The sequence below is a fragment of the Procambarus clarkii genome, chromosome 2 (genome assembly GCF_040958095.1).
Source record: "Procambarus clarkii isolate CNS0578487 chromosome 2, FALCON_Pclarkii_2.0, whole genome shotgun sequence".
Lineage (NCBI taxonomy): Eukaryota > Metazoa > Arthropoda > Malacostraca > Decapoda > Cambaridae > Procambarus > Procambarus clarkii.
In genome coordinates this window covers 44445717-44473696 of record NC_091151.1, presented here as the reverse complement: position 1 = coordinate 44473696, position 27980 = coordinate 44445717, and the positions used below count along the sequence as shown (strand labels likewise).

The window sequence follows — 27980 nt, the reverse complement described above, 5'->3', positions numbered from 1 at the left end:
CTAAACAGACTAATGTAATTTGGATACCAGAGCCAAGTTTCTTTTCTATTAAATGTTCATGGGTTATTTTTCCAAGTGATATGTACTCATGGTACTAAATTTAAAATTTGTATTGCAATACCACCTCATGAGAAAGAAAAGGCTATGAAAGTAAATAAATTTTGATGTCAGGTACTTTATTATTAGTGGTAGCTAGCCACTTATCTTCAACATTTGCATATGCTGCATCAATACAATATAAACAAGAATGGTTTTACACATTTTGCTAAAAGAAAATATATGTTAATAATTTTTTTATATTATAGTATAAGCTCAAGACCCACAACTGAAGTGGCAGCCATTATATTTACACTTAACTGTACATTAGTAGATTTTTTGATAATTTTTTATTGAAAGACAAAATATGAATTCCAAAGATAAAACATGTAAGATAGCCTCAGCATTTTTGTCATAATCTTAAAAGATACAAGTCAAAGCTTTACTGCCAATATACACTGAAACTAGGGGCGCAATAAAGGTAAAGAATGTTAAATACATTAAAATATTACATCCATCCCACTGTGAAATGTCATAACACAGCATCACAGATAACCAGCACCAACACTACATACAATTATTATAAACATTTATAGCTACTATATAATATATATAATAAAAAATGGCTATGCATATATTAATGAAACAAAGTAATTATTACCATTGCACAATTGTGTATTCTTCTCACTTCTATATACTCGACAAAATTTTAGCGATTCTTTGCTCCCGATTAATGTTACACATTATACAGTATCTGAGAAATCATTTCCTTAATTCAAGGAGTTAACCAAACCCTATTTTCACGAGACATGAGACAACACACTATCTGTTTAACGTGTATTTTCTCTAGGCAATTGTTAAATTGACTTCATGTGCATTTCTGTAAAGGAGGGGGGAGCAGTAAGGAAATGAGGGGAGTAAAAAGGTGAAAGGGGAAAGGGACTGGGAGAGGCAAGGAAAGAAAGGGGTAGGGAGGGAACGCGAAAAAGAGGGGAGGGAGGGAGGAAAGGAACTATCAGAAAAAAACACCAAGCACAACTACAGTATATATTATAGCACTTGGATGGAATCAGGATAAGGATTAGGGATGGGACAGAGAAAAAGAATGGTGCCTGCATGAAGCAAGACCGTACAGGCCAAGTGGCTGGGCGATGGGGGTTTACAGGGAGAGGGAGGGAGGGAGGACGGGAAGAGATAGGTAGATGGAAAAACAAAAATAAAATACTGTAGTGAGATATATAGATAAGGAGAGGGAGAGACTGAGTGAATTTCGTTCTTATTATTAAGTCTCCGAGATGTATATTCATTTAATTACTGTATTAGTACATTATAAAGATAGGTAGTTATGTGTCTCCAAATTTTATATTAATACACTGTAGCGAGTATATTATGTAAACAATATACCTGCTCCACTCTTTCATTAGCACTAATACCTCTTCCCTAATTAGTTAACATTCCTTCCAACCTATTGGAGGATGATGAGGTGAGGTGTAGTCCAATCATATAAGCAATCGAGAAGCGATTAATCATCAATATAATTTCCACAGTGATTCAGTTAACTTCAGTACAAATGCTTGGGAGTTACCACACCTCTTCAACCTCAAGAATGTAGCATTCGGCGTGTACAGTTCCAACCGACCCCAAGATGCTTCAGCTTCGGCACAGAGCAGACAGCAGACTATGACCACATGGAGCTCCCATGCTCTCGGCCTCATTGAGTTTAGACACTCACCATCTCATTGAGTTTCGACACTCATCATCCCACATCAAGCCGCCACGCTCTCCCGCATCGAGCTCTGCGACTCCGGCCTCACTCAGCTCTCTACTCTGCTCCAAGTTCTGTTTCAACGTCTACAATACTGCCAACAATCGACTGCTGTAACCAAGACCACTAAATAAATACGAAAACCCACTAAACACTGTGTATCTAATATACCCAACAGTGTAACATAATCGTACGTTACAACACTTTAATTATAGAACATACTAGATAAACATTAATACATGATGTACTATTTCCATATAATTATAAAAATACTGTATTCTTAACACACCCTCTCGGGTTCGATTCCTGGCCAAGGCAGAAACAAATGGGCAATTTCTTTCAACTGATGCACCTGTTCACCTGGCAGTAAATAGGTACCTATAAGTTAAACAACTTCTATGGGCTGCTTCCTGGGAATGCATGCGTAAGTATTAGAGAGAAATATATGTAATAGACATAGAGGAAAAAACAGATTGGTTAGAAAGGTAGGGTCCAAGAGCTGATAGCCTGATTCTGCACACACAAATAGTAAATACACACACTGTATCTATACATCTACATTGCTGTACTACTGCAGTTACTCTATTGTTTGGAAAAACTCACTTGTCCGAACATTCTTGACACTGGCATGTGAGACTTGCGACCCATACTGTTTTGAATCCAGCCTGTCCTGTGGTGATATTTTGTTCATTATTATACTCATCCTACTGTGTAGGAATATTAATCCACACAAAATAGCTTTTCCCAAGAAGTTGTGAAAGTCCCTTAAGCATAATCATTGCAAGAAAGATATCCATACAGTATTTATAAGGAAAAATGGATCCAGATTGGGTTTGCAGGCTGGGGGTATTCCATACTTAACTAATTATCAAAAAGGTACAAAGATGGGGAGACTATAGTACATGTGTTGCTGAATATTCAAAAGGTGCTAAATATTACAGAGGAGGTCAATACGAGAATAAAAGCACGCAAGACGAGTAATATCAAAGGTAGTGTTCACTAAGGATTTTATCGAGGGACAAATCACCTCAAGACACAGTTGGGAAGCATGCCACATGAATGTCCTGAAAATCGGGACATTCTACAAGACGTGTATGACAGTATAGGGAAAATGTAGTTTGGACAATAAGGACCAGGACAGAATTCCATTAACTGTCCGTGAGTCAAGTGTGTATGGCCAATGTGTAACCTAACCTGGTACGTTTCCCACTGCCAATTACAATGGTAGGGGAATGGCCAAAGGCAAAGGCTACTCTTAAGAGCATGCAGTTTGTTACCTGTAACACAAGACCAACAACCCTGCCAACAGTTTCGTATTGAGGTATGACTGGGTAGAAATCTGAATAAGGAATGCCTTTTTGGGAAATGGGACAAGTGGAGATAGCCTCCTTAGCAGTAGTGTATGCACGCCCATTTAATATCAATATGACCGGGAAACCAGCTGATTTCAATCTGCTAGAGATTAAAATTGGCCAATATTGGATTTTGAATACCACAGGATTAAATGACTCCAGAGCCATGACAGCATTGCAAGAATTAACCACGATGACAAAGGAACATTGACGCCGAAAAAGCAGTTGACAAAGAGCACACAAAATTGCACACAGTTCAGCAGTAAAATGGTAGGCTTCAGAGATTAGCAGCACAAAGCTTTAGTCGAAAAACCTACAGAGTAGTCAACACCATTAGCAGACTTAGACCCATCTGTGAATAGGGCAACAGAATTTGAGTGTGAAGAAAAATGTTCAAGGAAAAGGCATTTCATAACAATAGGAGGGGTAGAAGTCTTTTTGATTCTAGTGATAAAGACTTGCAAAACTTTGCAAGTGAGATCCTCCATAGGGGCAAGGCTGGAATAACACAAGGAGACATATTGCAAATAAAAACAGACAAAAGGAAGGCTTGTGAAACATCCTTATAGAAAATTGAAGGTGGTGAAAGAAAACGGCCTACACAGGATGTTGCAGAGACCCTGCAACGTAGCAAAAGCAGTAACGATTCAGGGAAGCCTGTAGCAACAAGATGCCAATTTCAATATACAAGATCTGAGTAGGGACGAGCACAAGGCACTAGAGCCGAGCCACAACCCAGCATGGTGCAAAGCATCAAGATGACGAAGGGTCAATGGAGAGGCATAGGAGCCATAATCCAGTTTAAACACCACAAGAAATGAGTGCAAATAGAGGAATGTGAATTTTATCGACACCCCAGGAAGTATGGGACTAGACTTAAAGTAATGTTAGGGCTTGGAGCATTTGACTTGAAGGTAAGAGATATGGGGTGACCAACATAAACGAATGTGAAAGATCAATCCCAAAAGTTTTGCAGACTTTTTTAAGAGAAGGGGACTATCATAGAGCGACAATGGAGGATGAAGAACAACCTACCTCTGAGTAAAAGTCATAGCCCAAGTCTCGGACATAGAGAACTTAAAGCCATGATTGGTGGCTCGGGATGACACAGCATCAATTACAAGTTGGAGCAGGTGTTGGAAGAAAGAGGAATTGTTCACCAAACAGCAGAGAGATCAACATAAAGGGCCAAGAAAATGCCAGAGGGAGAGGTAAGACCATTAAAGGCAACAAGAAAAATAGTTGTGCTCAGAACACTACCCTGTGGAACATCTTTGAATTGGGGAAGGAGGCAGAGAAGATGACACCAAGTCTCACTTTAATAGAACAATGAGAGAGGAAGCTATGAAGGAAGAACTGGAGATTTCCACAAAGACCAAAAAATGGATCTTGAAAAAATATTGTACCTTCAGGTGGTGTCATAATCTTTCACCAGATTAAAAAGAATGAGAACCATGGAGGTCTTTGTGGCAAAGGAACAAATGTAAACCTCTAGATCCACTAAAATGCCATTCATGCTGTGAATCTTGCCAAAGCCAAATTGAGAGAGGGAAAGGTAGTGATAGCCTTCTAAGAACCAGAAAAGATGGACATTGACCATATGTTTGAAAAGCTGCAGCCACAACTCTTCAGGGCAGTGGAACAAAAATCCTTAGGAGAGGTCCCTAAAGTACCACATTTGTGAATAGAAAGAACAACCACATCAAGTCAGTCTTTAAGGACTGATGATATCTCCCAAATACAATTATAAATATTCAGTAAATACTGAAAGGCACCATGAGGAAAATGGTGACGTATCTCATGATGAATGCTGCCTGAGCTTCCCACCATCGAACCATGGAGGGACAGGCAGACTGGAGTTCCGATAGAAGAGATCGTTATAGGAGAGCTGGAGTCTAAGTGTGAAAGACAAACGTATAAGACTCAAGCAGGGGATTATAGGTAAGGAAAGTAGGAGGAAGATGAGCACTGGAGCTAATGGCTCCACGGAATGCACTTCTGGGCACTACGGGAGGCATAACGAGGAATAGAGAGGAGGGAAGCATCCACAATAAGGTGTCACGAGAAAGAAAAGGGCTCGAGAGAGAGAGACAAATCAGATAGGTTGGAAAGAAGAGCATAGAGGGAGAAAAAGATTCTAGTCCACCTTATCAAACTGTCACCGAGGAAATAAAAGAGGAGAGTGGAGAGAAAAAGAGGGTTATGAGGTTGGAAAGAAAAGAGGATTATGAGGATGGGGGAAATGGGCACTTATGGAGGTCATCGAGGACCCTCTACAACAGGTCTATATAAATGAAAGATGAACCAAGGGAAGGATCAATACAGGCAGGGTTCAAATTTGAGAGTTAACTCGAGTCAGCTCGCCAGAATTCAGGAGACACATTGGAGAAGAGAAGATAGATAGATTCCAGAAGACGGCTTTGGGTATTCATCAGAGCATCGTTCCAGAGGGCATCCCAACAGTTAAAATCACTCAAAAGGAGCACAGGCTCCAGTAATGAGTCCAAGAGGCAGCTAAGATCAGGAAGAGGAGGAGGAACATGCGGGGGAATATAAATGGCACACACACTCTACCACAGACCTATAAAGATACGAGTGGCATAGGAATGAACGTTCAACAGAAAAAGGAGAGGGATAAAGGAAGCAGTTGAGTTAGGAGTCCCAGTAAAAGCTGGGGGATGGGGGAAGGAAAGAAAGGCATAACCATAGAAGTGGCCAGAACATGCCCCAAGCATTGGCTCCTAGTGACGGACAAATAACAGTGAAAATTGAGTTAACAGAAGTTGAAGGTTAGGAATATACCATTGAAGAATAGACATAGTAAAGAATAGAGCTCAAGAAAAAAAACTAAGGCAAATGACCCAGGAGACTAGGGAGGATCAGTAGTGGGGGGAAGGCAGTAGGAAGGAGTAGAGGTGAGCTGGTGAGGTCTGGGTAGGGGTAGTTGAGGGAGGTCAGGCAATGACAAACTGCAGTGAGCACTGCATCAGGGACGGTACCAGAGGGCTACGGCAGCTTTCATAGCTAGATCAGCCGACTCTGGCTGAGACAGGAGGAGAGGCATGAACCAAAATGGAAGACAAAATGGGGGACAAACATAAGCCTTCTTACCTGCTGGGGAGGAAGAGGGGAAGAGGAACCAGGTTTCTATTTCTGATTCTGAGACACGGGCGATGTACTGTGCAAAGGCATTCACAGTCTCAGTCGGAGAGGGAGAACAAGAGCAGACAACACAAAGGTGACTGAGGAAAGACAGTGGCCTGGATGGACAGCTGAGGGGAAGACTGAGAAGAAAGATGGGGTCGAAAAGTGATAAACAGCACAGAGGAAGGAAGAGTAGGCGCAAATAGAGAAATGGAGCTAACCTGGGAGGTAGGAGACAAGTGGAAAGGAAGGTTGGAAATGATAGACAAGAGATTTAAGAGGAACACTTGTGGCTACAGTCTGAGTAGTAGAAGGGAAGCTGGAGGTGTAAGGAGGTTTAAGTTTTGGAAATGATTTGAGAATGAAGGAAGGGAAGAAGGGTGGGGAAGAGTAAATGTGATCCAACACATGAGCATAAGTAATGGTAGAGAAAACGTCAAGATGGCAGACCTGACACCAAGCCTTGGGGAAAGAAATACGATCAAGATCCTTCAAAGTGAGGATGGCTTTTTCAAATTTATAAAGGATGCATGTACAAGAAAAGGAAGGGTGGACCTCACAGCAGTTGATGCAACGAGCTTGGGAAGAAGAGCAATCAGTACGAGAATGTCTAGGGTCACCACACAAGGGCCAAGTAAGTAAGTAAGTAAGTAAGTAAGTAATTATCAAAAGAAGGCACCAAACCGGGAAGGCTATATACCATCAAATGTGTAGGATAATCAGAGGGCGCTAAATATCACCAAGGATGCCAATACGAGAACAGAAACGCATAAGGTGAACGATATCAAAAGTATCCGAGTCACCAAGAATACTATTGAACACAAGGGCCAAGGGACATCTTATTGTTGCACTCAGAACCATGACCAAATTTCCAACACCTATTGCAGGCATAGAGAGGGGGATGTGCTCCTGAATGGAGCATCTGGCACTAGCAAGAATGATGGAAGGGTCCTACCAACAAAAGTGATCTTAACAATACAATGGGGTTGATGACCATAAGAGAGACAAGTGAAGGAGTCAATCTGGAGGACAGAAGAGCCCTGGGTCTGGAGGATATATTTAATACAGTATCCTCATGGCAGTCTTCGAGGTCTCTATCTCCACTTTCAACATAGTATGGGAGAACAGTGCCAATGCTGGCATTCAATAAAGGAATATTGGGAAAGCAAAATTTCTAGTCATCCTGAAACTCAGGTCACTCTTTCAGGCCACAAAGCAAAATTTAGCCTTTCTGATACTGTATATACACATCAGATAAATGTTTTTTAAATTTTTAATAATTATATAATTTAGGAAGCTGTGTTAATAACAAAATTCAGCCAAATAATTTATATTCCTTCTTTGCAGCAGTAGGCATTTCTGTGTGGTTAGACATGCCTAGTTCTGTCAATAAAGGAAAGGGTGCAGCAGGATTATCCCTTGACGAGTTACTCTCATGCTGAGGAATAACTGTTGGAATGACTGTTGGTAATCTTGTGTCTACCACTGCCCCTTGGCGAAAAATGCGTGAACCATTTGCCATTCCAACATTCTGAGTAGTGTTTGCAACTGAGCTTGATTCAGAACAACCATAATCACTATCTGTGTGACAAGATTCAGTACTATTTCTGCTGTCATGGTCATCATTGACACCGAGCCTTGAGAATTGTGGTATCATTGGAGGAGCACATCCAGCTACTCCTACAGCACCATTATGAGGAGGCCGGCATGTGGCTTCGCTGTAGCTGGGTGGGTCTCTGCTCTCAACACCATTAGTCATGACTGGACCGACATTTATATGAGGCATATGAAACGGTGAACCACTAGGTTGAAGATGATCCATTCCATAAACTATGTTACCCCCAGTTCCCTGCTTCCACGCAGCTGCTCCGCCATATGGTAATATTCGTGGACGATATGCAACTGGCCCATTAGCAACCAATCTTGGAACATCTGCATGCACTCCTTGGCATGCAGGATAATATGGGGGTAAATGTACATTTGGAGATAACCCTGGTGGAACAGGTGAACGTGGTGGAATTGAAGATGGCGGAGAATAAGGTGGAAGCATAGAAGCAGCTGATGGAGATGGAGAAGGATTAAAGAAGTGAGGAAGAGATGGCTGGGTGGATGGTGAAGGTGACTGAAGAGATCCAGCAGTGTCATAATGCATTTGGAGCAAACGAGGCGATGGCGATATTGAGCTCGTTTCACCTTGGGAAATTCCTGAAAGAAAAGAAATATTCAGTTTAATGATATACTGTACGCTTGCTCAACTAATGGACTAGAAATTCAAAACACCATATTTCTCACACAAGTATCTAGACTATCTTACAGTACTCACAAGAAGATAATAGGCCCAAGGCCACAACCCTAGAGGAGAGAAGGAACAGAGGGGTATATGATCACGACATACAAGATACTGAGAGGAATCCACTTATCCACTTCAACCTTAAAGTAGATAAAGTGGATAAGGATAGCCTCTTCAAATTGGAAAAAAGTACAATGAGGACAAATGTGGAAGTTGGAAACATACATCAGCTGAAGGAATGTAAGGAAATACTCATACCCTGCATAAGTAGTCAACAAGTAGTAGTGATTATGAGTTTCTTTCTTAGCATGCTGCGACATGATCTTGAAGCACACACTGTTACAGCAGATATGTAATAGTGTAATTTCTGTGCAAATTTCTTAAGATATGAACAAGTGCACAGTAATTACACAGATATGATAGCGTAATTACTCTGCACTTGTTCATATCTTAAGAAATTTGGCTGTTGAAATAAACTAAGACATATTTATTGCATGTTTGTAAATGGGGATATATAAATAATACACAAACATGATTAACTCTAGAAATGCACATACCATCTTAAGATGTACGTATTAGACATTCTTTTCTGTGCATATACAGATAATACCAAGTGCAAAGGTTAAAACAGTAAGGAATATCAAAAAATGAGTACACAGAAAAGTAATAAACACTATAAATCAAAATAATTCAAACATACTGAATAACTGATAAAATTGAGGTTTTAGAATATGAAGATTTTAGAAAATGTCCTTACTTCTTGCTCGGGCCCTCTCATCCAGGACCAGACCATAACTCTCCAGTTCCTTGAAGACCGTGGTCATGTCTGGACGCTTTCCTGCCGTTTGCTGCACACAATCCTAAAGGAGTATATCATCATTATAACTAATCACAATACTGCATTTTTATAATAATTTTTCATTTATCTATTAAGGATGATCTTTAAATTATTATTGATTTGTTATGAGTTTCTCTTTTTGTCTGTCTTCCTTGGTTCTCCATCTCTCCCTCTCCCATTCTGCACCCACTTTATTCTTTAGCCATTTTTGCTTCTTTTTTCAATGTACAGTATAAGTATTTTTATAAAAAGCAATTAAATATCAGCATGTTTATATTAATGGAGTTGGAAAAAATAAAGATAAGACTTACTTTTCCAAGTTTATAAAGGAATGTAAACACTTCACCATCATGACCGATTCCAGCATTTCTGTCTCTGAGTAACTCCTCATCGGTAGTGTCGTCTACGAGATCTTTCTGCACAAAGTACAAATAGCTATCAATCATTTATTTGCTGCCCTACTAAATGACACTTTGCCAATCTAATACTGTAATTAAAATAATTGTCTCCATAATGACTGACATTCTAATTAGGTCTCTTAACCTAATATCTGATATATTAATGTAAAGCAGTTTAATTTAATTTGTACTTCAACTCTTACTCCGAAGAGTAAACTTACCAAAAATTTTCCTCCTTCCTTCCTCTTCTCATCATATGCTCTAAGTCCCGTGCACAGTTCAAAGAGAACAACCCCATAACTATACGTATCCACTTTTACCGACAGCTTTTTGGACCTTAGGTAATCAGCTGGAAGGTAAGGCTTGGTACCATGTACTCTTGACACCTGAAAGGAGAAATTATTTCTTAGTACAATAACTAAATATGTTTTGATAGTATGCAATATTTCCAGTCCAATACCAGATATATCTTACAGTTCAAACAATATTATTCAAATTTATGAAATAAAACCGGCATTGAATGTAATGAAAAGCCAGTTTCTGGCTGAGACCTGGAGGCTCCCCGGAGTTAACTGAGCTGATATGAATGTATTAGACCTCTGGCATTAGTCAATGCACATGGAGTTCTAGGCCTACAGGGGACCATGAGCAAGAACTTGGAGCCAGATTCACAAAGCAGTTACGCAAGTACTTACGAACGTATACATCTTTCCTCAATCTTTGACGGCTTTGGTTACATTTATTAAACAGTTTACAAGCATGAAAACTTGCCAATCAACTTTTGTTATTGTTATAAACAGCCTCCTGGTGCTTCCAAGCTCATTACTTGTTTAATAATTGGAAACAAAGCCGCCAAAGATTAAGAATAGATGTATAGGTTCGTAAGTGCTTGCGTACTTCGTGAATCTGGCCCTTGGCTTCCTCAGAGAGGCACAAGGAGCAATAGCCTATAGAAATTCCCGTGTGGTTGGAAGCATTTTACATCTGCCATCGACTGGGTCAGGCACTGAGAAAGGTAAGCTCCCCCAAAACAAACTCCTGTTCTGGTTAAAATATTGCAACTGAAAGCCAAACTAGTGGACAGAAATCCCTAATGAAAACGAGCAAGAGGGAATGACATCACTACGTTACCGCTTCGCTGTCTGCGCAACCCCTCCCCCTCTCCCTGGGAGGGGGAAGCCCCAGACCCCCGCACCAGCTATCTACCCCTGCAGTTCTGAGACTGGATGTCAAAAACCATGAAAAAAACGACGACCAGAGGGAGGGAGGGATGCCGAGGAGCCTCTGGGTCTTGCCCAGAAGCTGGCGTTTCATTACATTCAACGCTGGTTTTCTGGTGGGAAGGGGGGGAAACCCATTCGGCTCCCCGGAGCTATTTATCCAAGGACAAAACAAGAGGGACTTACTCGGGAGGTGGTCGGCCCTCACTCCTCAACATGAAGTCGAGACAACAGGCTGCAACCGCTGACCCAATACGACACAGACCGACTGGGCCCAGGAACATTAACAAGGTAGCGAGCGACCATAGCCCTGTTTGACTTCCAAAGCCCCATTCCCGAATGTCAGATCAAGACGTGTTACCGAAGACCGCAGCAAATTACGAACATTGTGGGCACGAGAATAAACCGCAGGCTGGCTGGCCCGAATAACCCTGTGGACGACCTGAGAGACCCAAGCCTTGGAACAGGGAAGAAGGGAAACCGGGTCAACCCAAAGCGCATCTCTGGCCACCAAAGCCGTGGCACGCAGGTAACGGCAGAGTCGCAACAGGAAACAACACATGATGCACCCCTGGCCTAACCAACCAAGCATCAACAACCCAAGGACCACTACGGAAAGCAGCACTCATTCATTGGCAGAAAAGAAGGAGACAGCTGCAAACGAACAAACCTACCACCAGGATCAAGAGAGCAGAAACCCCTGTGCCGGAGGAGAGCATGAAGCTCCCCGACCTAACCCTCAGAGGCCAATGCCAATGGGAAAAGAGCTTAAGAAAAACAATCCTGAACCGAAGGGGCCACCACAAACCGAGGAGAAGAGAGAAAGGAGAGCACCCGGTTCAACGACCAGGAGGCACTCGGTCCAATGACTCGGGACCAGATTCATGAAGCAGTTATGCAAGTACTTACGAACCTGTACATCTTTTCTCAATCTTTAGTTGCTTTGTTTACAATTATTAAACAGTTAATGAGCTTCAAAGTACAGTACCAGGAAGCTGTTTATAACAATAACAACAGTTGATTGGGAAGTTTTCATGTTTGTAAACTGTTTAATAAATGTAACCAAAGCCGTCAAAGATTGAGGAAAGATGTACACATTCATAAGTACTGTACTTGCGTAACTGCTTCGTGAATCTAGCATGCGCTGCCTGACTGTTCAGGCAGTGAATGAGCAGGCTGGAGGTGAAACAATGCACGAGACAGCTTGTGGAATGGAGCAGAAGTAACATCAATACCGAATGCAAGCTGCAGCAGCTCCGCCAGCGGCACACTATACGAGACAATAGTATTCAGCATAAGATGATGGTCCTGGAACCACCACATAGGAAGGACAAGACAACCCTATCTCTATCTAAGACAGAAGTGCTGTACACCTATGCAGAGATAAGAAATAATGGTAGGACCACCAGGAAACTTTATACTGCTGGCGAGACGAAGCACACAGGTGGACAACGCTTCCCTAGTATATCTCCAAGCGAGCCTGAGACACACAGCTGTTGCCAATCACATCAGCCAAAGAACTGGGGGTGTGGGTAGCTGATGCGAGGGTCTGGGGATCCCCCTTCTCTCTCTCCAGGGGATGGGGAGAATTCCACAGACAGCAGTGTGGCGACGTGGTGACGTCATGCTCATTTGCTTGTTTTCATTTGGGGAGTTCTGTTCACTAGTTTGGCTTTCAGTAGTAATGTTAACCAGAATAGGGGTTTGTTTTGGGGGGCTTACCTTTCTGGGTGCCTGACCCGGTCGATGGCAGACATAAAATGTTTCCAACCACATGTAAGTTTCTATAGGCCATTGCTCCTCGTTCCTCTCTGAGGGGGCCAGGTTTTGGTTTGTGGTCCCTAGAATGCCATGCACACTGACTGATGCCAAAGTCTAATATATCTATATTAGCCTGGATAGCTCAGGGAAGCCACATGATATTAGCATGGTTAGTTCAGGGGAGCCACTGGGGTTCCCCCCAGAGAGCTCAGTAAAACATCATGCAAATCATCACTTCTGAAGAAATGGGAGTTTTTGCAGGAGTAAAATAATTTATCATCTCAAAACTTAAGAAACTTACCTTCATACTAGTTGACTGGCTCTTTCCTTCTCTTGCTAAGCCAAAATCACCTAATTTGGGTTCATAGTTTTGGTCCAGTAATATGTTGGCACTATAAAAATAAAATAAATATATGTAAATAAACATGCATTTACAAAGAACAGAGGAAGGAGCATTTTCTTTATGGTAATAAGATTGAGGGAAGAAAACAAGGTCAATTTCCTACTTTTCCGAAATTTGGGAAAGGTATACAAGCCAAATCACAAAGAAAATTAAAGTACTGAAAGTAACAAAACATGCATTTCTGGGCAGCACCTCAGTAGCTCTCCTAGCCTAGTATACTCTAACACCTTAGAGTCATGACTGACATACCCGGCATCTGTGACAATCTGTCCACCTGGAGAGCAACTTACAGTTCACAAACTCTTATTTTTTTTCCCCAATTACGTAATGATCAATGATTGACTCACTATTAATGGTGAACTGTCTTTAAATGAATGTCATCAAACATTCAAAGTCTCATTAGAGAATGTTTAGTGATTTGGTAACTACCAAACAACACTGAAAACAATTATAACACCTTCCTTTGCAACTTCTCAACTGCCACCAGGTGGCAAGCCAGGCTTCTCAGGACTCCAGCAAGCAGACCTCTCGGGGCTCCAGCAAGCAGGCCTCTCAGGGCTCCAGCAAGCAGACCTCTCGGGGCCCCAGCAAGCAGGCCTCTTGGGGCTCCAGCAAGCAGGCCTCTCGGGGCTCAGGCAAGCAGGCCTCTTCCTTGTTAAACTCAAGCTCCCCAAGGCACACATGGAAGGGGGGCAAGACAGATTGAAAAGGTAACCCATCCCCTTCTTCTTGGAGAGAAGTCATAAGAACCTGGTGTGTCCAGTATGTCCCTAGAGAGCCAGTACCATAAGCTTAGGAAAGTTACAATAGGCTTGTAAACTAAACTCTCCAGATAAGTATTACGTACCTTTTTACATCCCCATGGATGAGTGGTTTTTCCTTGACAGTATGCAAAAATTGTAGAGCTCTTGCCGTGCCCCAGGCTATCCTGAAGCGCTGCCACCAGGTGAGTGGAGTAGTAGCACCTAATGGTGAACCTTCACCAAAAGCTTCAATTTTCTGAAATTAATGTCCTCATCAAAATTCAAATGCATAACACAGTGAATATAAAAGAGTAAGAAAATGCTAATTTGTATGAAAAAATTGAATTTACTTGAAGGTGTTCATGATAGAGGGATGAGAGATTAATTTTTATCCTCTCCACAACCAGCAACATTTGACAATTTTACCGATTGCAGCCAAGTATGTTAAATAATGCTTTATCTCACCCTGCACTGAAGTCTATCCTCAACAGATCCATTAGGCATAAACTGGTACACTAGACATGGTGACAATTCATGATCTGTTGAGTAACCATAAACCTGTAACAATTACAATTTATATTAATTATATAACAAATATAGATGCTATAGGTATACACACACAAACTCCCTAGAGAGTTAATTTTTTACAAATTTTTAATTTAAATTTTTACAAATTAATTTATATACTCTGCAACTATTCAAATTAATAACACAATACTGTATAGGAGTCAAAAAAGTATTTTACAATAATATATTAAATCATATTGAACTTAAAGATTGCCTGAAATAAGATGTGTAATTAAAAGCCCAATAAAAAAAAATACATTCAATATACAACTGGTAATGTCTGCAACATTATCCAATGTATAATGTTTACAGATATTATAAATATTATTTGTCTAATAACAATTTACCTGGAGAATGTTGTCATGGCGGTAGGACTGTAGCAGCTTCAGTTCCTCGAGACTTTGACTAATGTGCAGCCGAGTGTTATCGAGTGAAGCATTACCATGCTGAAATAAATATTTCCACATGACAATTGGGTATGTTATGTCCAAACTCAGAATTGCTTTTCACATTAGACACAAACATTGATGGCATACAACTGATTTCATTCCATCTACTCACCGTAAATATTCCACTTGTGTGATCATCCCAATGAATATCTAAAGAAGCACGGAAGATATTAGGCAGAATAATATTCTTGTATACTGTATTTAATAAATACTGTACCTAATTATTAACAGCAAATCACAACAAACATTGAAAGATAAAGGCATCGCTGCACTTAAACTATAAGTTACTCATTTAGTCTAGAAAAAACTGCAGCATTAAATACGAACAGCAATGTATATTTGTAGCACCAGTACATATTTAAACTCATTTGCCAAAAATATTTCCAGAAAAAAATATTGCCATAAAACAACAATCCACAACACAATTCTGACTTTTGTTTTGTTTTTAATCTTGGTAAACATTCTCCAACGTCATTTCGATCCGTTCTGGACTATCAAGACACGACTTGATAATGGTCCAGGACGGACTGAAACGTCGTTGTTTCTCCATCTTCTGAGTTGAGGTTTGGTCCTCAATTTCAAAAGGCAGCAGGGCCATACCTGAGTAAACAAAAATTTTGCCAACTCAAAATAAACACCAACCATAGAATTTGGTTTTAAATAACTACAATAGCACTCCAAAACTCCAACTATTTCTGGTAATGTAGCGCCCATCTATGAAAATCATTGAAACATGATTTGGAGGCATATCAAAGAATTACAATATTACATACCCTAATATTTCTGATGCTTTAAGGGCTGATTTTAACAGAAGCTCAATTACAGCTGATATGTGTAATTACTGTAGTATGATTAAGTCTCAACCTTGATGATCTCATCCCCACAGAGGCAAGCTAAAAAATGGGCAACAATTTGCAGAATATTAAGTAGGAAATAATTTTATTTAAGTAAATATTTAAATAAAATAAGACACTGTAGTTTTAAGCGTCATATGATTCCTTGCTTTAAAATCTATCGCAAAGTGTGAAATAATAGTCATCTAACTTGTACACTCTAACTGTACAAGTTAGAGTGTACAGTAATTGGTGCTCCACCAAGAACAGATGTTGTATACATAGAGCAACAGTACAGTGTAGTACAATACTTACAGGTTCAATTCTCTTAACGGCAACTTCTGTATTTTTCCAAGTACCTTTAAACACACAACCAAAGCCTCCTCGGCCTAAGAGATGATCTCGACTCCAAAGTGCTGTAGCTTCCTCTAGTTCTTTATATGGGATTACTGGTACACTGGTACTATGGCTTGAAGTGTCTGAGGCACCTACAGTTAGATATTTTGTTATAAACAGAAAAATATATAAACATAACAATACAAGTATACAGCATAAAATGCATCTGTAGTTATATAACAAATGAATTGCTGATAATGTAAAGAAAAGAGAACTACAATATTGCCAGTAACAAAAATATATTCACATTTTTTACCAATTCATGCACATTATTTCTAAGTAGTCCCTAAATCACTATGTCTCTAACTGTTGTATCTCTGTACTTGCAATAAAGTTAACAGTGTAATAAGTGCCTAGGTTTTATATTAGATACAGGAATATGCCAGATTTGTGTAATGTCCCCAAGACGCAAAGGAGCATAATAACAATGCAGACGCAGTCATAATAATGTGGCTGAAAAAAAAAAAACATACATAAAATGCTGTGAAAGTGACAACATTTTAGTCTGTCCTGGACTGAAACAATTTGACAGACCAAAACATTGTCACTTTCATTTTATTTTATACGTGTTGGTCGAGTTACTTGTTCCCTGATTATGGGAAAGTTAAAAAAAAATTATGTAGCTTACTTCAGCTGTGGCAGGCAGTGGAAGTTGTCACAAATATATTTCTGCTGATTTATTTATTCCACTTATATTATGCAATGCTATGTAATTTGAGAAATTTATATAATAAAACATGTGGAACATCGATTCACACAAATACATTAGTGTCAATAATATATGCACAAATTTACATTCTTTGGAGAATAAAATATACGTTTTTCCTATTATCATACTGCATACACTTGATATATAACTGTCTACATGTTTATGCATAGTAAGCACCACTAAGCAGTTCTGGTGACTGTGATACTCTTGTAACCACTGAGTCAAGGTTAGCCAAGCTTCACAAATTTTGCTCCAAAGTTGTTAGTACACATTTTGAATTACTGTACTTTTCTTTTCCCCTCTTCATATTTTTTAAGTTTTTAACATAATTTTTTCAAGTGTAATGATGTGTTGGATTGTCAATAATGTTATTTGTATCACAGAATGTGTAGAACATCGGTATGCACCGATATATTATTGTAACCAATATGCGTACCAAAATATAACATTAAAATAATAAAACACTGTATTTGCTGTTATCACACTGTATGAATGTGTTATATGTAGTTACCTACATATTTTTACACCACTGAAAACCACCAAGCAGTTCTGGTGAGTGTAATAATCTTGTAACCATTGATTCATTAATAGCATACAGTATTTCCAATTGCCGACAGAATCTGACAAAGCAAAGTACCGCTAGATGATGAACTACACATACATCACTAACTCTAGCTAAAACATTTCAATATCAGACTCCTGAATGTGAATAATTTTTCTGGGAAAAATTCTAAATTCATGTTTCTAAAGGAACATGAGGTCCCAGACCATGATGTGTAGAGGCACCAAACTGCGGCTGTCTGCCTCACCTTGAAAACATTCCCACCAGCATCAGGTTTACTGATATCTGAACCTTGTACATAATCTTTATCACTGTCAGGGTCTTTTGTGTCACTATCACCAATAAAAATTTGCAGATACCGTACTTACTTATTTTATCATCATTAAGGGATGTTGTAGGCATGAACTGCATGTTAGTACAGAGACTCTCACACCAAGATGGGATGCCCAAGATTTTTTTTCCAAAGATGGATTCTGTTTATTGGAGACCTGAGAAAGTAGATGTGAGCCCCGTGTACCTGCGAGTGTGTGTTGAATCTTACGCTACACCTAAAATCAACCCTGGTTGATATGCGCACCACTAATAAAATGACCCTGAATGACATATGCATTTGAAGAGCTAAATTCTTACTAAAAATGGCCCCCAGGCTTTCCAGATTTCAGACTTGGCAATTTGAACTCAATTCAGCTGATATTTGATAACTCATCATCATGACCTAGACTCAGAACTCTTACATTTTTCATTACTAAATTGCATCTGTTAATCTTTCCTTCATATAAAAACTCTATCTAGAACATCTTCAAGTGATTTTGTATCATCTGAATTGACTTCCCACCCAATTTTTATATCATCTGCAAATTTGCAAGTATCTAGAATTAATCTGAAAACCTCAATCTAGAATTACTAAAGATTGAAAAATTACTTTTTCAATCTAGAATATAAATCATTTACATGTATGGTAAACAACAAAGGTCCCAAGATAGAACTCTGGGGCACTCCACTTACAATGGGGTCCCACTCTGGCTAAACTCCATTTATAATAACTCTGTTTCCTTTTATATACAGTAACCACACCCTTATCCAACTTTAAATAGCACACTCCATACTGTAGGCTTCAATCTTTTTAATCAGTATTTCATAAGGCAAAGGGTCAAAAGCTTTGCTAAAATCAAGGTTACACAACATCGCAATTTTTTCAACTATCAACTGCCTCAAATATACTGAAATAGAATGAGAGCAAATTTATCAAACATGAGCAGCTCTTTGTAAAACCATGGTGTGAATCATTTATTAATCGATGTTTTGTAAGATGTAGATAAATGGCTTTTACAATTACTAGTGCAAGCAATTTTCACACAATAAATGTTAAGCTAATTGTTACTTTACCATGAGCATAGCTCTCTTCCTATAACTACATTTGGGTAATATATTATTACCGATATTCCTTATTCCTCCTGGATACCAAACCCTTAACCTGTTTGCCCTATCTGTAGCATAAAATTTTTTTTGTCCAAATATGTTACCTGGGGATCTCCTAGAACCAAAATTTACCTGCTTACTTTCTTATTTCCTGTCGTTACCTTACCTGAAACAACAGGTTTCTTCATGACAGGTTCCAGCCACTTGGGTTGGATGGTAGAGCTACGGTCTCACTTCATGCAGGTCGGCGTTCCATCCCCGACTGTCCAAGTGATTGGGCACCATTCCTTCCCGCCATACCATCCCAAATCTTTATCCTAACCCCTTCCAAGTGCTATATACTGTAGTCGTAATGGCTTGGTGCTTTCCCTTCCCTTCACGACAGGTTTCTTTGAACTAAATGTCAGGTTTTTATTTTTGACGATTTTCCATTGTATATGCACATAGAAACAGCAAAGGTTTTGTTAATGGATTCAAAAGGCAGTTTGCTTATGTATATTTTGGTGCTGAACTGTATACTGTACTGTGCACATACAAATTCATGCTCTGCAAACTCGTGTATATTGAGGGTTTAATGTAACTTATCCACACCTATAACTTTTCCTACAAATTTCTCCTCTATCTCTTCTATATGTATATTTTCTTGTAACATTCTCACACCTGCAATAATAACCACATTTACAACAGCCTTTTTTGTTATTCGACTCATCAGACTTTCAATATACTATTGCCATCTTCTCTTTACCAACTAATATTTCTCCCATAGTGGCCTTTAACATTCTCATGAACTGTATTCTACTGCCAATATTCTTATTACATTTCTATATTCTTCTCTGTATTGGTTTGTTCCTTCCAAGATTAACTTTCTTTCCAACCTAATACAGTATATTTTTCTTTATCTGTTGCACAAACAATTTCATGTAACTCAGCCTAAAAAATATAAATACTAGCATAATTGTACTAAAAAGAAGAATAACTCACTGGAGATTCGACGATGTCGCTCTCCCCCTGGGTATTCCACAGGAGTCCCTTGAAGATTTGTGAGTGGCGGAACCGTCTTGGGATGGTCTGAGACAGCTAGTGATGCTCCTCCAGAGGAATTAGTGTGTTTAATTGCTTCTTTGCCTCTTGATTCTCGTGCTGCCTCTTTTGCTCTCTTTTCCTCCAACTGTGCGATTGAACTAAAATCAATTTAAAATGCAAAAATAAATTACTTTAAACTTTTTCAAATAGTTATCTTGAAACATCAGTATTTGGGCCCCAAGCTTCAACATCTACCTCCTCTCTCAATTAACAGCCACCGGGACATTATTTTCAGATCACCAGAATCATATAAAGAGGAACACCTGGACCACTGATGAGCACCTTTATAATGTACCAATATCTATAAAACAATGTAAATTATGTTTTGTACTAGCCAATATTATTTAATTGGCTCGTACAAATACTACATGATTAAGGTAATTTATGTGTCCTTATTTAATATTGTATTGTGGTGTTTAGTTTACAGTCGCTCAAGCATATGCAAGTGTGCACGTGTGTGTGTGTATGCATGTGCATATGTGTGAGTTTTGGAGAGTAAGAATGTGTGAGGGTGACCATGCAAGTGTGGAGGATAAAAGTTGAAGTGTGGGGGATAAGGTGGAAGTGTGTGTGATGAGTGCAGTGCTATAATACGATAAGCTACATAACATGACAATTTATCAGATGAATCTTGATATTTAATGGGCATTTATGCTGCATTGAAAACCAACCTTTACAATGACAAAGTACAGTATATAAATCCACAAATTAGCTTTATTTTATGTATTTTCTATGTTGCTCACTTATAGAGAATGAATACAAGTAAACACTGTATAAAGAAAAAGGGTAATATCCATACCTTCTCCAAATAATCTTTCTGAGGATCATATTGAGCTTTGGGTCTTGTTTGTAACTCCTCTATATTATTATCCTCACAAGATGGTACTCCACATGTTCTGGAATCAAAGAAATACATTAGTCTGCTGTATAGCATACCATAAACATTATTTATATATTTAATATAACAAAATGTAGTTCATACATTTAACATTTATCTTACTTGAAATATTTTAATTTCTTCAAAAAATTCACACCAATTTATCAGTGGTCTGCATAACATTCCCAATTTCAAAAACTTTCCTTTATATATACCGAATTTGTTTGTTCATAATTCTGCTTGCCCTTTGAACATTATTACTTTGGCACTTAAATAATAAATCTAGCAATATTTGACATCTTTCCTCCATATTTTGTATGTCCTCTACTACTATTTTATACGACATAATCTCCTCATACAATCAGTTGTCCCCTCGTACTATCAGTTTAGGTTATCCATTTAGAGATTTATCCATATTATTGCCAATCTTTATACACCTTAATACATTGTCACTACCCTTTAACTATATAATTTTTAAAGTTAAGGTCCCCTTTTTTCTTTGTCTTTATCTCCTGAAATATGTAAACAATTTGTCCTCATTAACAGTGAACTACAATGCTTCTTATACACTTCTCTTATCGCTTTTTATGACATGACTCGACACATGGCACTATAAAGACACAGTTTCATTTTAAATGCACAGGGGATTTCCTTCAGTACCGGTAGGGATTATAGCATATACTGCTAGCACCATCTACCTGAGAAATGCTTTGTGATTAGCTGGATAGTACTGTAAATAACTAACAAGGAATAACTCGAGGATATTTTTGCTCTTAATTAAAATAGAAACCAAGATCACTACTTGAAGTAATAGATACATACACAGTATATGCATACATTATCTTTTCACCCCTTTCATTGTATGGAGAACAATCAGAACAGAGAAAAAATTTGAATAATATAGTAAAAGAAGGGTTATAGATATTAAATAGTGAAATATTAAACTATTTTTCATTATGTCATTCACAATACAAATCATGGATAAATGAGGACTTCCACACTTCAGTTGTCACTCACAGCAGAAGCTCATTGCTTCATAAGACCAGGTGAACAGTACTTTTCATGACTAGTCGCATATGTTGCTGTATATTCAGATACATTCACTCCCATACAAAATGCTTTATCTAGCCTTCTCTTACTATATTTCTCAAGCTGTTCACACTCCCCCCCATCCCCCCCCCCCCCACCCCACACACACAGACAATGTCCAGCTCAAATTCACTTGAATACATTCACCTCACCAGTCTACCATCATCCATTTTTCACTATATTGACTGCACTCCACACCTCCCCATACCATTTTCACTCCTTATTTTATCTATTCTCCTAACACCAGTAGCTTATTTGAGTTCCTGAGCCATTTATTAGCAGCAGATGCAACTTTCATAACCTAATTACTGCACTGCGAACAATTTGCAATTTGCCAAGTGACAGTATATCTGTGTGAGACCCAAATACAATGGACACTTGGTTTACATTACGAGCATATGTAGAGCAAAACAATAAAACTATATAATTATTTTTACTGAAGTGGATTAAATTACATGAAGGACTAAAGTCTGAGCAAGCTCCAAATACAGTAATACACAAGGTCTGACTTTTGGTGTATGTGTGTAGATATTTTGTGCACTGAGTATTTCTGTGAGACACAGCAAGTATGAATGGATTCCCGAGATTTATGAGCTAAATAGATTTTCAAGATCGATCTTGAAAATCAGTAGGCATTAATGATCAAGTACAGTACAAAGTTTTTTTTAGAAAGACATACAGAGTGATATATAGAGTGATTTTCTAAGGGGGGAAAAAAATTCCTTTTATGAACTATTGTTATTAAGTATGGAAAGTTCCTTAAATAATCAAATTTAAATTATGGTACAGTATTCTGACCTCAAGACTGCAACATCAGATGGACGACATAGCTTCAAAATATGCAATTTGTAAAAAATAATGTAGGGAGTAGTGTGAAATTTGCAAAACTATACTGGTATAATGAACTAAAAAATACACAATGGAATGTATTTTATGAGTTGGTCCACCCTATGCAGAAACAGCAGAATGACAATGAAAAATAAATTATGGAGCCAAGAACCAAGGTATCTGAGGACACAAATACCAAGTACAGTACATAGCTTAAATTTTGTTTTAAGTAAAATAGGTTTATATTAATAAAATGTTTTATATCACTGATCATTCAAGAAACCAATTAAGAGCAATATGCAAAGTAATAGTCAATCCTACCCATACATTTCATTGTTGTTGATCTTTCTAAATGAATCCATTTCCCTGGAATTGTTATTTTCTATTCTAGGCTGCATAATTTCAGCCAATGGAGGTCTTGTATTTGAAGTGGTGTGTGTTGTAGCTGTTGGGTACAGGAAGGTTACAGGAATCTTTGGAGATGTTACGTAGGAGTTGGAATGACTTTCACCACGGTTGAAATTGTGAGACTTATAGTTGTGTGCAGGAGCAACGAGAGCACAGGCACCCTCAGTTCTTCCATCACTGTCTTCCTGTGGAAAATACAGAAACACAATTAAAATGAATAATTTTTTTTTTTTTTTTTACAAAATTGTATGGTCTCTGCCCACACCTATCGACTCCCCTTCTAGATATGTAATATCTAGACGGCCATTGAACTGAAACCATTTTCTTCTTCCAACAGTTTCCAGTCTATTAGATCTTCACTTATGGGCAATTTTCCACAAACATTACACCCCCCCCCTCTACCTCTGCAGAGGTGAATGAGGTTTTCAAACAGCGATCGTCATATATGTATATGTATGTATGTGTGTGTGTGTGTATTCTGTAACCAAACACCATGGAATAAAATTAAATAAATAAATCATATTGTACACAAAAATTTCAATTTAGGGGTGTTAGGAGAAACTGCAAAGTACTTTCCGAGTACTTTGCAGTACTTTGCAGGGGGAGTTGAAGAACTCCCAGAGAGTTCTGGCTTAATGATTTATTGTTTATTGGATTTAGTTCTGAGTTAACGATTAACGGTGCATTGTGTAAGTGTGTCCTGAGCAAAGAGAATACTGTGTAAACATCACTGGCTCGCCACGTTAACCTCCTGCCAGTAAGTGTTAGAAATATTGTTGGAACACAATCCAGCACGAGGTACTGGACCAGTGGGCTTGCTAACACACACACACACACACATATATATATACACACACTTATTTATTACACACAGAAATCACAATAGCGTGATGCATCAAATGAACAAATCCACAAGGGCCGTGACGAGGATTCGAACCTGCGTCCGGGAGCATCCCAGACGCTGCCTTAATCGGCTGAGCTATCTTTTACATGTCGTAGCTCAGTCGATTAAGGCAGGGTCTGGGATGCTCCCGGACGCAGGTTCAAATCCTCGTCATGGCCCTTGTGAATTTGTTCATATTATATATATATATATATATATATATATATATATATATATATATATATATATATATATATATATATATATATATATATATATATATATATATATATATTTATTTATTTATTTCCACATCTCTCACTCTCTTTCCATATCTCTAAAGTAGCTTACCCTCGGAGATTGAGGCTGTAGTCTTGATATAGGAGGATTTGATGTTTGTTGCTCTGAATGACTCTGAATGGATCTGGCTGCTGCTTCCAGTATAAAGTCAGCTCGAGAGGGTAGGGATGCAGCACCTAGTGTAGAGCTGTTTTCGGTGAAACCTGGTGAAGTCTGTATTGCAGGGCTTTGTGCATTTTCAGAAGAAAGTCTGAGAGTTCTTTTTGGTTCTTGAGTCTCTCTCCTTACTATACCCCCAACTAGTTGTGGTTTGTTAATAATTTCTGTGGTCCGTCGCTCTGCATTAGTGAACAGTGTATGGTACTTCTCTGGTACTAGAAAATGAAGAGAATACTGTATAGTATATAGTACTTTATGTTACATGTATGTAAAAAGAAGCCAGAATGTGTAATATATGAACACTGAAGTAATTGGGAAAAACAAATAATTATACAGTACTGATAAAATTCATAAAAAATATTGAAATTGAACTGGAAAGTTATAAATTAATTACTTTTCAAATACCTGTACCTGTAAATATATAGAATAAGAATAAAATTCAACTGGTGTGTGATACCAGGGAAAGTAATATCACATATGTAAATAAACATAAATTTCCTTCTTCTGACTTTTTCTTCTTTACATATTTGCATCAAAGCACCATCTGTTGGTTTTCACTGATTTATTCTTTATAAAACTTCTTGAATGATTTAATCTTGATGTCTTTTTCTAGAGTAGAGTGCCATTTCAGTGCTCAGGTTTGTATCTGAGCCCTTTTTCATTTACCATTTCATTTACCTGAAACTTTGTATAAAGACAATGATGATTTATACTAAATGCTTGTTCAGAAAAGTCAGTCAATTCTCTGCTGCATTTTATACCACTGATCATGATTTGTCAATAGATTTTTTTGTGTGGATTTTAACAAAAATATACAGTATCACATTAGTGCAATTCCTTTGTGTATCTGAAGCTAGTATATGGTTGACTAACTACTTTACCTATACCAGAGTGCATGGGTATTGTATGTAAAACTTGGTCTGGCTTCAGTATAGAAGCCTCCAGGCTTCCTGTGGATTCAGTAGAATCCCAGGATGTATAACTTATACCATGTCGTGGCACAGGGGTAAGGTGCGTGGCTGGGAGTACCTTCATCACTAGTTCAAGTCACCTCACTGTTCCAATTTACTTTTTCAGCCTATTCCTACATAGCACCTACATTATTCAACAAGTTGCTAATGTATTGTATATTAGCATTCATTTGTCTGCTTAGATTTTTTCTCTGGAACTTATGATCCTAATGATCATGCAGTTATTTAATACAAAATGTGATTATTTTATAAGTGTTCACTTACTGCATGATGTTCAAGCACGTGAATATTTTTGAAATGTATTATGTGCAGTCAAGGAAAAAATGTATAAACCATATTCCATATACAAAGAATTAACATAAAACTTACCACAAGACTTCAGAGCTCTCATTGCCTGAAAATGATCCATTTTCCATAGTAACCAAAAGAGTTCAGTTACTGTGTGGTTTTGTTGACCCCATACTTGGAGCAGTCGATTAGTTGGCGATTCTCCGCAACGCTCTGCACGCCGGAATTCTTCAAGCTCACACCATTTCAGTCCCATATACTTACCACCTAAAATTTTATGTAAATTCTTTAATACTAAAGTGAAATAACAAAACATTAAAATTAAAATACTACTTTTTATTTGTTTCCATGTAGGACATCTTGGGAACTATGATATAAGAATCTTTGCCCATTTCAATTTCATGACCAGTTTTTTATTCAATATATATAATATACTGTAATATTATTACAAACATTTATGTCATAAATGTAACTTTTCACAAACTAAAATAAAAAATGTAATGCCAACAGCTGCCTATCATTTTAAATTGTCTTTAGAACCATTGGTTTTTAATTTATTAGGCTGGGTTGGATTAAGTTTTATTAGTTTGAATTTGGATTAGGTTTGATTAAACTGGGTTAAATTTGTTAGGAAACACTTAGAATTTTCTCTGGATTGATTTAGGAAATATCTGACTTATAAACCTTTACCTAAAAAAATTGAGATGTTGGATACAGATCTATGGGGCAATTTACTAAGTGCAGGATTCTTCATTCTACAGTACTTAATACTGTATTCAAATAACAAAGCACCCAATAAGTCTGCATGCAAATTAATGTCAGAATTCAAATAAATAATTTATTACTCACAATGAACCTTTCTGGCTGTCCACCCACAGTTAGTAATGCACTCCATAAACCACTGCCACCAAAACACATTTAAATAATTAGAATATTTGTAAAGAAAACTACACTTTTAGTTTACTTAAGATTGGGCTAAATTCCAGTTGTTCATTGGAAAGTCTACTTTTGATACATAATAAGTTCAGTTTTATGTATCCATGTATGTAACACTGCACTACAGCACCTACACATTACATAAGACAGACAGTGATTGGTCAATTTGTAGTAAGGATCATGCTGCTGTCATTAATATTTTTCCTATTAAGGTTTTTCTTCATTAGAGGCTGCTTATTAGTTAAGTTAGCTTTAGTTTAGAAACAATTAAAAATAAAAATTGAGAATATACCCTGTAGCTCCTTCAAACATAAGGTAATATAATAATGATGAGAAAGCACTAAGCAAAAATATAAAACCCATTCGCTGCCCCAGTCTCTTGGCACTGAACCAAGTAAATCACACTACATACCCAGCTTCTCCCAGTCATAATTTGAATCGAGAATATTACACAAGAGCTTCCTCTCTGTATATGGCAGGTCGTAGACATATTTCACTTCGTGGGACGTGTCCTGGGAGCGAGACATATTGACAAATGAGACAGGGATGACACCTGTTGCTGCCTCTCCCCACCCACAGCTCCAATGTTTACATGCTACAGTATTGCCACTACCCGCCCACCACCACACCCTTCACCATATAGCTCCAGATAGATCACCATACAGGAAATGTATATGTTTATCTCTCAGAATGTTCGGTAATACGTTTATTGCTTGTGATGTGTGTCTATGTATGTATTAACACGATGTACTGAACGGGGTGAGAATAGCTTGAGCTACCTCATCCCTTTGTGTGTATTTTACTTCAATAAACTTATTTCAATTTCACCATACTGGAGTGGTCAAGTCGTATAAAACTGACGTTTTCACACACCTCGTTTTCTAATTGTCTAACTAACTAACTATGCCCAACTATGTTGGGTAAACATCTAAAGATTTGAAATGAAAAATTTCGCAACATAAATACTCTGTAAGACATGGATGGCCAATTGTCTAATGCTTTGTTTGTTCATTTGTCAGAAAATTCTCACCAAATTGATTGGGAGATGGCTTCTTCAATAACGTGAATTCAGAGACAATTCTATAACCAATGTATCAACGGTGTGTCAATATTTCATTCAAAATGAACTGCTACCAGAAATTTTAGCCAAATATCCCCAGTTTGCTAACTGTAGGTAGTAACTAAGAGGGATTGTAACCTATCCACCGCTGCCCACTGGTTGGGGGGCGGTGTGCAGGCCAAACATATCAATTGTGATACTAGCTCTCCACAT

At 38.2% G+C, this 27980-nt stretch overlaps 1 protein-coding gene across 4 annotated transcripts; it reads right to left on the bottom strand.

Moving 5' to 3' along the window:
• Positions 1 to 159: 159 nt before the first annotated feature.
• Positions 160 to 27315, bottom strand: LOC123762272 (uncharacterized). Of its 4 annotated transcripts, XR_006773329.2 has the most exons (16): positions 27120 to 27315; positions 25853 to 26038; positions 24405 to 24727; positions 23084 to 23355; positions 20768 to 20864; positions 19867 to 20053; positions 16115 to 16287; positions 14865 to 14963; positions 14416 to 14508; positions 14055 to 14206; positions 13106 to 13196; positions 10045 to 10209; positions 9737 to 9841; positions 9345 to 9447; positions 6265 to 8502; positions 160 to 1912 (listed from the first exon to the last, which is right to left on the bottom strand). XR_006773329.2 is itself a non-coding variant. In XM_045748686.2 (15 exons), exons 1-15 carry the CDS (start codon positions 27232 to 27234, stop codon positions 7613 to 7615), a joined length of 3051 nt encoding a protein of 1016 aa, XP_045604642.2. In that variant the 5' UTR covers positions 27235 to 27315; the 3' UTR covers positions 160 to 7612. The 4 variants fall into 4 exon arrangements, 3 of the variants coding, with proteins under 3 accessions (XP_045604642.2, XP_045604643.2, XP_045604644.2); XM_045748686.2 differs by having other exon boundaries at positions 160 to 8502; XM_045748687.2 differs by having other exon boundaries at positions 160 to 8502; positions 23090 to 23355.
• Between the last annotated feature and the right edge of the window lie 665 nt (positions 27316 to 27980).

What these genes read in the sequence shown, in the direction of transcription:
- LOC123762272 (XM_045748686.2), bottom strand. Translation starts at nt 27,234, where the DNA reads ATGTCTCGCTCCCAGGACACGTCCCACGAAGTGAAATATGTCTACGAC. An exon ending in TACAGCCTCAATCTCCGAGG is followed by an intron (nt 23,356 to 24,404) that starts GTAAGCTACTTT and finishes TATTTTCCACAG; the next exon opens with GAAGACAGTGATGGAAGAAC. An exon ending in AGAAAGATTATTTGGAGAAG is followed by an intron (nt 20,054 to 20,767) that starts GTATGGATATTA and finishes TCAATCGCACAG; the next exon opens with TTGGAGGAAAAGAGAGCAAA.